The 12,137-nt window shown below is 34.8% G+C and overlaps 1 protein-coding gene across 2 annotated transcripts in view; it reads right to left on the bottom strand.

Moving 5' to 3' along the window:
• Window positions 1-4,743: 4,743 nt before the first annotated feature.
• The window catches only part of LOC140165797 (rho GTPase-activating protein 8-like), a 43,212-nt gene continuing 35,818 nt past the window's right edge, over window positions 4,744-12,137 (bottom strand). For both annotated transcript variants that reach the window (XM_072189119.1, XM_072189120.1), the window contains one exon: window positions 4,744-11,227. In XM_072189119.1, coding sequence (XP_072045220.1) covers window positions 11,027-11,227 — 201 coding nt within the window. In that variant the 3' untranslated portion in view covers window positions 4,744-11,026. The remainder of the gene's footprint in view (window positions 11,228-12,137) is intronic.

Below are 12,137 nucleotides of genomic sequence, written 5' to 3'. Positions count from 1 at the left end.
TTGATTTGTTTTTTATTATGTTTGTTTGCAAACATTTTCCAGATTATTTTGGGATTTTCCAAGCTTTCGTTGATAAGGTCACATGGCCTCTTCCAGAAAAAATCCAGACTGGCCAACCCCACTTGGCAAGTGTGTCCGCCCGCAGAACAGGTCTTTTTGTCGCCTTAATGTTGAAATGTTTTACTCACACCCATCATTTAGTACTCATGTTGCTCATTAAACACTTTCTCTGATGATACATGGATGATGGATCACTGATTATGTTTCACATCTCGACATACTATACTAGAAATTTCAATTGAATGAACACAGCCTGACATCGCATGACGATTTTTTGCGTACACTATGCAACATACGCCAGCGTGAGCATAACGCGGAAGTGAATCCAACTCGCTTGTTTTTGGTTAGTAAGTATCCAAGGTTGTGAGTTTGTGTTATATTTTGAGCGAGATATATGATCGCGGATGGATAAGCTGTTGAAAGCTGCGTTCATTCAATTGAAATTCCTAGTAGAAGTACCGTATTCAACCTAAATAAGCGCCTCTTCCCTAACAGGTGCCTCCCAGATCTTTGCTGATTTACAAATATTATTTAACCACCCTGAGATCTTTTCTGAATTAAATTTGTTTAAGCATCCCCTTTCACTTTACTTGTTTGCAAGTTAGGTCCCTGATTAAATCACAGAAAAACAAATTGAGCATCTAGTTTCATGGCTGCAATATTTATTCTACAACCAGTTCCTCTTTCCTTACTATTGAAATGCAACATTATTTAGCATAGAAAATGCCCAGTTTCAATTTCATAACTGTCAATAATAAGTACCCCTGAATGTTTGGGCCTATTTATTGTGGGACATTAGAGCACATCAGACATATCGAATTGCATTCTGAATACGAAGAATATCATTCTGATATCAAATAATTTTGATTTTTTGAAATTTGCAATATAATTACACATTTTATGGCAAATGATTAAAAATTGATATTTTAAATATTTAACAGTCCTCGAAGTAAACTTTATAAATCTAATGATATGTACTTAAAGTGTATGTAGCTGGGATGAAAAGCCGAGGATCAATTGAAAATTTTGACCTTTCGTATTGAAGATATGGATTTTTTCCCCAAAACACCAAAAAATTAAGGTCTTTTGGGAAAAAATCCATATCTTCAATATGAAAGGTCAAAATTTTCAATTGATCGTCGGCTATTTATTCCAGCTATACATACACTTTGAGTACATATCATTAGACTTATAAAGTTTACTTCGGGGACTGTTAAATATCAAAAAGTTTTAATACTTTGTCATAAAATTTGTATTTTATCGTGAATTTAAAAAAATCAAAATTATTTGATATCATCAGGACATTCCTCGTATTCAGAATGGAATTCAATATGTCTGATGTACTCTCAGCTCCCACAAAAAATATGTGAAAATGTCGCTAAACGTTAATATCAGATCCCTTAAAAGGCCATTTCATGATCCACAGCCTCATCCCCCACCCACTTTTCTCTAAAAATACACATAATTTTTATGTACACAAAATTGCTTGCCGATTAATTTGTTCTGTTGTACCAGAGCAAAATTTACAACAATGGCCTATGGAGCCTATACACATAATCATGCATACCTCGCAATGCAAAATCGGAATCAACTGAAACTTTGGGAACAAGCTTTTTTCATGGATATCTACTGACAAATGTCATAAAAAGAGGATGCTAGGATCACGAAATACTCCTTTAAAAATTAAAATGACTTGTGTTAAGCACCTGGGTACTACTTAGGTTGCATACGGTAGTTAGTGGCTGTGATTAGACATTCGGTATTTGAATTTGCATTATTATTCAAATTGTATCCCAATTACCATTTTAAGGAATGATAATTACTATTTGCAATAATTATTATAAATCTGCGTAACTGTTGAATAACATGTAAAAGTGGGAATTTTTGCACTATTTTTATTTTTCTGCTTTTTTGCACTCCACACAGTTACTGTGAAAATATTCTTTTCTGTATGATGCCTGTGCAGTGAAACATGGTAGGTACTGTGGCTACGCATCCTGCACTGGAGCTGTGATGCTTAAAATCACATAATTATTTGAAACATGTGAATCATTGAAAATCAGCAAGAGGTGAATAATCATGCAAAAAATATACACTTTTACAGTACAGATATGCAGGGTTTTAAAATGCACATTTTTGGCCCGATTAATACCAACACAGAAATGATATACACCAATTATATTTCAACGATAGCATGAATCCTGAAATGTGTTATGAGAGTTGGCTTGCTTATGACAACCAAATTATTTAGTCAGCACTTCCACATCACAGGGTTCTTTTGCTAATTATCCAACACTCCAAACCAGTGTTTCCTTTGTTTTCATTGCATTCAAACTAAGGAACATTAAAGCATTCAAATTTCATCAAAATACAAAAGTTCACATTACAAGTTCACTGGCTTTTTTAATTCCCATTGACCATGGTTTTATAAAGGTCACAGTGCAAACTCTACTATTACAGATTAATGTCATAGCAACCCTGTGGCACATACCAGAAAAAGGTCATTGGGCTATTCCATTTAAAATCCACACTACCCCTGTGGAAGATTTTGGAAATATCTGCCAAATAGGGAGTATGAATTTCAAATAGAATGAGCATATTGGGCATCTCCATTTGAATTTCATACACCCTCTGAGAAAGATTTAACCATAATCTTCCACTGAGGGAGGGTGTGTTTCAAATTAAGCTGCTAATATGTTCATTCCATTTGAAATTCATACTCCCCCTGTGGAAGATATTTCCAAAATCTTCCACAGGGGTAGTGTGGATTTTAAATGGAATAGCCCATTGCAGCTGGATTGTTAACAGCATGGCTCAGTTCCAGCAGAAATTTCATTATGTATTCCACTGGTAGTTGTGTCTTTCATAGGGTTTTGACAACTTCATTGAAGTTCCACCTGCAATTATACCCTCAACTAATATGCATTTAAGTACAAGTTGTGACAATCCAGTACATGGCAGATTTACCAGAGCATAAGGTACTAGGCTATTCAGAGTCTGGACTCTAATATCTCTGCCTGAAATCCATGTTCTCAATTTTAACTTCCTTGATTACAAATCGCTTGTTTTCATCAAATCTCCTCAATTCTTTGGCTATTTGAGAGCAGGGCCGTCGCTAGATGGGGGTCATGGGGCGTGACATCCCCAATACACAAATTTGGGTCTACAATTCACAAAATATTTCCATCGGCAAAACATACTCTACAACCCCCCCTCCCCCCGAATCATATTGGTCTAGCGACGCCCCTGTTTAAGAGTTCATCTCAATAACCTTACACAACACACTCATATACATACCAAATATACATACTAATAGAGTTGTGCTATGATCTAAACACTGGGTGGGAGGATACTGGTTAAATTCACAGTAAATAAATTTGTATACAAGTATTTGAAAGAAAAAACAAAGGAAAGATTCATCACTTTGCATAGGATTGATTATGGTAAAACTTTGAAAATATAATTAAACCTGATTAATAAAGGTGGTTCACATGTTGGTATGAATATAATCACAATTTTACAATTTGACTGAAAAAAAAATGTTTAATAAAACATTTACATATAATTCACATTACTGTACACGGGTTTTTGTACCCTACAACATAGTTCATATCAAATTACTTTGGTGTACTAAAATTAACTTTGGCTAATAAAAAACATTTCTTACAATGTTTTATTGTAAATGTGTCCTACAAGTCCATAAGGGCCAGTTTCTCAAAGCATGGCTAGTGGTCAGGCTTCCAAAGCCATTATGCTTAAGCCCAATTAGTCCTATATACCAGTACTTTCAATTTCACATCATACATCACCTAGAAAGATAAATCTATAAAATGGATTCACATTGGTAGGGCTCGGCTGGTGGCTTAGTAAGCCGGACCAGTAGCGAAGCTTCGAGAAATCAGACCTCAGAGTCAGCAACACAGTTCCACTACTAAAAGTATAGGGGGCTTGTTACACTGGTCCCATGCAATCTCAGTGCTTCACTTTGATGCTTTGACAGCATCGTTCTTTTGACCAGTAACCTACACTGTGAGCAATTATGGTGAATGAAAACATATCAGTTGAGGTCAAGTTAAGGTGGTACTACACCCCTTGATAAATTTGTGACTATTTTTGCATTTTTCTCAAAAAATAATAACACACTGGTAACAAAGTTACATTATATTATAGGGAGCAAGGAATCCAGTTACCGCACTGGAATTTCAGTGACCCAAGACAAGCGGTACGTTATTTATGATAAGAAAAGAGGTACTGCTAGAATGTACCTCATTTCTTAACATATTATAATGAACCACTTGACTTGAATCACTGAAATTTTAGTGAAGTAATTGGATTCCTTGCCCCTATAATATATACATAACTTTTATTACCAGTGTGTATTTATTTTTTGAGAAAAATTAGTTACAAAATTTATCAGGGGGTGTAGTACCACCTTAATAAATACCTATCAAATATGCTTAATAAGAAGTAATTGACAGGAGAAAACAGTAATGGATTCTTTAATTTAGCCTGCCTTGATGCATAAATTTTAATGATTCCATGTATGGTTTTGTGTGGCTTGTTTGACTAGCTCCACATTTTTGTTGGACTGAAAATCATTATATGTGCATATCGACTGCTCAGTGCCAGAAGTGGGTAAGTTTAATAGCTGCCATGTGAACATTTGGCAATTTACACACAGTATTGTACTCATCTACTCATGGCAGCTACACATGGCAGCTATTGCACTTACCCACTTCTGGTACTGAGCAGTTGATATGACCTTTGAAATCAAAACTTGGGTGCCAGTTTCAAAACCACTTAATGTGCAAATCAAGGCCCAATGATATAAATACCTCAGAAAGGTTCAGTCTGAATTTAATTACTGAAACTAACGCATGGATTTTATAGAAGCGATTTTGCTATCCAAATTTCACATCAGAATGTCTACAATGCACTTTAAGTTGCAGACAGTTTTGGTACAAAACCCATTGGACTCTTCAAGTCTATACAATGTATAGGAAGGATGATTCTGAGAAAAAAATAATGATATAAAATTGGATGGTTTGAACCAATCCACAAATTTATTGGTTGAGCTATCAGTTTAAAAATATTGGACGAGACGTAGTCGAGTCGTAGTTGGATGAGATGTAGTCGAGTCCAATATTTTAAAACTCAAAAGCTTGACCAATAAATTTGCATGGGTTCAAACCATAGGTTTGAAAACTGGGCTCATTTTTCACATAAAAGGCTTTGATTTGAATTGTCAAAATTTAATGCACTTTGGAAGATTTTCCCGCCCAGCAATGTCACATCATTGATACACTGTACTGTATTTTATAGACTATGATTACTTCCTAACAAAGGTTGGAATTACTATTACAGGAACAAATTTCTCAATTGTACTATCAGTCACATAATAAATACCATATTTATACTTAATTCAATTAAAACAATGTAAAATAAAAACAGCAAGTTATATCTTGTGAATAGCAATACAGAAGCATCACTAAAGGTCACTTTACATTCACAAATATTACTTTGCAAAACTTAAAGATTTAACTGAATATAACAATGTGCTGGATAAATTCAAAACATCATTCAATGGGCCATTCCAGTTGAAATCCACACTACCCCTGTAGAAGATTTTGGAAATATCTTCCACAGAGGGAGCATGTTTTTCAAATGTGATTGGTAGGGTTAATAATTTAAAAAACCCATACTCCCCCTGTATTATGGCTTTACCTATATCTTCCACAAGTGGCATGAGTATTTCAAATGGAAGTTACCCAATTGTCTATTCTATTTGAAACTCATACTCCCTCTGTGGTAGACTTTAGCTAAATCTTTCACAGGGGTAGTGTGAATTTTAAATGGAATAGCCCAATATCGTAAAGATTTGCCAAATTGCACATACTGGAATTTTAAGTACAAACTAAAAGTGCCTTCCAGTAAAAATTCCACCAGCGAACAATGGTATGGACCTTTAATTCTTGTTGGGATTTTCAGAGGAGGGAGCTCTCTATTTGTATGTGAAATTTACCTTGAGGCAAAGGAGCCTTCCCCCTTCTGACGTGCCAAAAAACCTTTGCCCATGTGTGCCATCAGGCAAATTTTTATGGGCTATGATAGAATCAATGCATGGCCCGAGTTCCATCAGAATCTTTTCAATAGCACACACACATCGTCACAAAGAAGCATTTTTGATAATAATATTCTTATACTACTTTATATGAATCTTTATGACAAATTAAGTACCTTTCAGTGTGACAAAATAACTTCACCAGTGAGACAATTGAACCATATTTGTTAAAACAAATTAAAACATCCCTCGTATTGTTCCCCTCCTCCATTTTATTACATACAAGTAACATCAGGACATGGCAAGTTGTGTTTGAGCTGCCTACAACTAAATCCATGTTCAGCACACATGGGCACATACCAGTGGCCACAATTTTTTGAAGAAAGTGGCCTTTTAAAATGTGAACCTTCTTCTGGGAAAATTGGCATGTCTGCAAAATAGACCTCAACCTCTAAAATTAACATTTTGGGGTCTTTTTTTGAACGGTATCTTTCCTTTAATACATTGCATTACAAGGTTCATCTTTACTACAAATTGACTGCAAATATTGAAACACGCCCTACATGGTGCTGATCAAACTATTGATGGGGTAGTAACAAACTCAATAAAATAGTTTGTTAGGCTTATAATTGATGAAAATTATTTGTTACTGTGCAAGACCTCATCTGAGACTTGTGTAAATGTACATATGCGAGCGCCAGTCATGCATTACGCAACATGCAACTAGCATAAGTGCTGCACCCAACTGTGTGCACACCATTCTACATCAATACACAATGCTACGAGTCTCATGTTATTTCGCCAATTATAAGCCGGACAAACTATAGTAGCCTAACAGCCTTCCCTGGTAGCTTTTAGTATCAGTATCATAAGTACTGAAATAAAAGTGATAGTGATAATGCATTCATTCAGGATATGTATTTCATATGGGCAGCGGTCACTGCTTCATTACAACCTTTATTAGAAGAATATCAAGGGCTCAGCACAACACAGCCTCATCTCCAATTTGGGCAAAAATTAGATTTTGGTCCCACCTTTTTCAGAAAATAATGGACTTTCCATGTGAATTCAAATATTTAAGGCTACAGAGCTGTGAAACATAGCCTTATATATAAAGGCCTATGACAGCAGAATTATTCAAAAGCAATGTTCTCAAAATAGCTGAAATGGAGTTGAGACAGTGTGTTACACTGAGCCCTTGATATAGCACATGCCTAAAATCAGCTCAAATATCACTGCAATGGGTTATTGCATTTGATATCCATACACTTGACCTTAACTTTTCACAAAGGGAGTAGGTATTACAAATTGAGTTCCCTGAATGTGTGACTCTATATATTGTCTACATCCCCGGTGTGGAAAATTAAGGTTATATCTTCAATGGGGGGGTGTATGGATTTCAAATAGAACAGCACAAGACCAGTGAATTGCTTTGTAAAATAGAATTGAAAGCAAACTGACATAAAAATGAACATAAAAACATAATCATTGAAATTTCCATTAAACTTTTCTATACTCAATACATCTAAGCTATTGAATAATAACACGATAGGAATAAATATATTAAAAATAGACATATTCATGTATTGCTTAACTGTGAGACAAAATTGATAACAATAATATAATTTGATACATGTATCACACAACTTATGAGATATTCACACCCAATTTGTGCTCTATTAAAAAAAATCAGTATAATCATGTAATTGGGCTATTCCATTTAAAATCCACACTACCCCTGTGGAAGATTTTGGAAATATCTGCCACAGGGGGAGTATGAATTTCAAACGGAATGAACAGATTTAAGCAGCTCCATTTGTAACTCGCACTCCCTCAGTGGAAGATTCAGGTTGAATCTTTCTCAGAGGGTGTATGAAATTCAAATGGAGCTGCCTAATGTGCTAATTCCATTTGAAATTCATACTCCCTTGTGGAAGATATTTCCAAAATCTCCCACAGGGGTAGTGTGGATTTTAAATGGAATAGCCCATTATTTGAAAAAGAATACAAGCCAATTAGACGATAAGGGATCTAATTAACAATACATAATACAAACATCTCGACTATATATAGTACTTTGCTTCTCTACTAGGTTTTTCATAATATAATGTTTTTGATTTTTTTTAAAGAGGGACAACTCCATTACTGTAACCACCCACTTGCATTGTGCATTACTATAAACTTTTGATTGTTACCATATTAGCCAATGTTTTAGTCATTTTAGAGTGTGCTGGGTGCCACACACACATATACCATTTACCAAGTTACATAGTCATACACAGGTACATATACGAAAGGCATAAACTGATATAGTGTGTGTTTGTCATAGATTAAATAATAAGAGATTTAGTCTTTTGTGGCGTTTACTTCTTTGGTCCCAAAGTAAAAGTCATTATCAGTGTGTGATTCCACATATCACATTTCTATAGAGAAAATAGTAAAACTTACACATGAATTTTTAAAGAAATCGATAACATATGTGACCATCCAGCACAACTGAGCCCTGAAGTCGCCAATCATCATTTTTGAGATATTCAACCAAAATATTCTGCTTGAAATTAGCTTTAAAATGATGTATATCATGTCTATAGTACTTAACACTATAGTAGTAGTGAAAATCAATAAAACAGTCAATAAATCCTTTGTTTCCTATTGTTTATTGTTAAGTTCAATGGAGCATATCTCAATAGTGGCACTGGAGACATCCGGGCTCAGTTGTGGTGGATGGTCACATATAATATTTTTTGTGTGTGTTTGAAAATTTAATCAGCTGGAGCAAAAATCTTTCTTTCAAAAAATTTGAAAAAAAATGTGGGTTAGTAGAGTTATTTGAAAGGTTGGTCTGATAGTGACAAACAAACGGATTCCGCATGTACATATACCAGTGCGATCTCTCTTTGACAACACCAGTATATTATTCTTAAATTAACATGAACTGGAACTAAAAATTTTCAATTCACTTTGCTACGTCCATAGGACTTCATCAGGAATCCGACTGAGAATGGTGTGACGTCAGATGCCTGATGAAGTGAGTTTGATGGTATCAGATGCAGCGTAGCAAAATGAGTTGCAAATTTTAGTTCCAGTTCAGACTACAATCAGCGGATCTTTATCAAGCATCAAATCATTTTGAACCCTCACTTTGATAATACAGTGAAAACTTTTTAAACTTCTTGGTCTGTGAGGTACCTAAAAATTCTTAACAGATTGGGGATATTTTGCAGTTAATAATTTGGCACTGGTATACTGAAAGCATGTAATTAATCACTTATAAAGTGGTTTTATTCATTGAAATAATAAGATATTTTTATGATGTACGGTCACAAGCTATATCACAAATGTAACTTTGGTTATTATTTGGAATTTCACTTGTAGAAACACAAGTTTTCTGGTCCACAACAATAAATCCATATTTGTCCTCTACTCTTGATTGACACATACCACTCACAAATATCCCTTTTCCTGTTACTTTCATTAACCTAAATCTAGTACTGTTACAAAACAATAGAACATACCACATACAGGGTTTTCTTCAAGCATTTTGCTGAAGGGGTATATTCTATTTTTTGTACCCTTTCAATTGTAAATTTTTCATCTGAAGGGGTATAAAACATTGCCCAGAGGGTATTTAAAAATATTTTTTAACAATGTTTTTTTCGCCCTGACGTTAAAGAATCGCTAGTAAATACCGACTCATGCCCGTACTAGTTACGGCCATAATTCCATGGTTCATTCTCATATAATAAGAAGGGTATACTTTCGTCGTCTATCATTACCAGATGATACTTTTCTATATCAAATAATGAATGAATGCGTACGTTTTCAAGATTTTGTATGTGTTGGACTTTTTACTTTGCATTTGAAGGGGTACGGAAAGTGTGTGAATGCGTAAATATGTGTGATTTGTAAACTCTGATCACATAGTCTTATTATCTTTACTCTCCAAATGGAAATCAATGTTCATTTTGGGATTCATACTTGGAAACACAGCACATAAAATATAATATTACAAATGATTATAATGGATAGTCAGGACAGCGTACTGGTAATTTACATCCAAAGCAATTGCTTGATAAAAACTGACTGTAGTGAGGTGTTTGTCATGGCTCACTACAACTTACTACTGGATGCTTTGAACTTCATATCTTGACATTATTGTTGTATAATTTTCACACTTTTGTGGACAAGGCATATATGGGTAAGTATGACAATAATACAAATGTTACAAGTTTTACAAAAGGAAGGTGTAGACACAAAGGAAATTGTACATGATGATCATCAACTTACAAGTAAAAGAAGTAATGTCACATCTAGCACTGTACCCAAATTTGTAAATATATAAGTCCCAGTAAATAAACCCAATATTTGTGTGTTTTTAGTGCATTTTCAACTTGTAAATGTGTGTTCTGTGCTTTTCTGCTCAAAGAATTAGAACCTTTTTTGAATGTTTGTTCTTCGCAACATTTGGTCATTGCAACAGCTTTGCCCCTGCATTAATTGCAAATGCAAATGGCAAGCAAAACTGCAAGTCCCATTAGCATTCTGCACCTTAAAACACACATTGCCCAATCATGGTACATTCTGCATGCACAGAGTTAGCTCTTGACCAATCATGCACACTGTTATATAATGGGTTATCATATGATCAGCTCTTGACCAATCATGCACACTGTTATATATATAATGGATATCGTGATATGATCAGCTCTTGACCAATCATGCACACTGTTATATCTATATATAATGGGTATCATATGATCAGCTCTTGACCAATCATGCACATTGTTATATAATGGGTATCATGTGATCAGTGACTTTACTTCTTTTACTTCTCCAACAATATCTCCCTCCATTGATGCAGACTACATAAGCTGACCTTTAACCCCACACCAGTATGGCATATATCTACTGCTGTGTGTTGGCTGTACTGGAGAGTTCCCTGGTAAATATATCCTTGTAGTTATATAAAAGTGTAGTGATAAATGAGTTGATTTGTGAGAGAGCTGATAACGAGGCTGCTTTGTCTTTAGGCCACATCAGATTTGGACCAAACACGACAGCAAGATTTGGTGCAGTCATTTTGTTTCTCTCACTATGTTCCATGACCTGTAATTTTGCAAAACAAACAAACAAACAAAACTTAAAGAGTCATCTAAACAGAGGCTTTGTGTTTAGGCCAAGAAAAAAAGTTGTTTGCTTGTCCTCGTTCGACCGACCGTCTTGGCAGTCCCAACCGTAGAACTTTTGTTTTTTGAAAAAGTTTTTTTTTACAATTTTCCCATAAAAGTCATGTTGTAAAATACCATTTCCTGCATGTTTCCCCTGTCCATTCGTACCTGACTGAGGGTTCCGATATTATATTTCATATACACAAGTAAAAAGTAAAACATTGTTGAATTTAAAAATGCAGTATTTTAAGTCTGCCAGACATGTAGGCCTACATGTCAAATAAAGCTGAGACTAGTAATTTTATCTTGAATTTGTCTTTGGTGGAAATTCTAGGTCAGTGAGTGTTTTACAAACAAACAATTACTTCACATTAAGCTATGCTATTGTTACTTGAAAAAAAAGAAAAAGGAAAAAAAAACTTGTCCCGACCGACCAACCAAACTTCTGAAAGTGATCTATGGATAAGCGAACAATCATTTTTTTAGCCTGACATGTACATTCAGATAATCCAATTTGCGGCAATTTTTCCAAAGGAATTGTATTGAGTATAGACGAAAATTAAATTTTGTTATTTCACAAATAGAGTTCCCCTGCCTCTTTTATACAGATCTCTCTGTTATCTGGATGTGTGACCTTCATAAGAAAACATGTTTTTAATGCTTAATTTCATGTAAAAGGACATGTTGATGTTGTATACAACCACAGACTACTACAGACTATGTATCAACAGTCAAAGTCCCTGTGCTTTCTATGCTGCCGATCTTGGTGTCACGAAACAATCACGCCAGCGTTGCATTGTCCCAATTAAAGCACTTCAGTCATTCAGAATTACGCCTAATTCTTATTC

The sequence above is a fragment of the Amphiura filiformis genome, chromosome 12 (genome assembly GCF_039555335.1).
Source record: "Amphiura filiformis chromosome 12, Afil_fr2py, whole genome shotgun sequence".
NCBI classification, from domain to species: domain Eukaryota; kingdom Metazoa; phylum Echinodermata; class Ophiuroidea; order Amphilepidida; family Amphiuridae; genus Amphiura; species Amphiura filiformis.
This window is presented reverse-complemented; position numbering and strand designations above follow the sequence as displayed.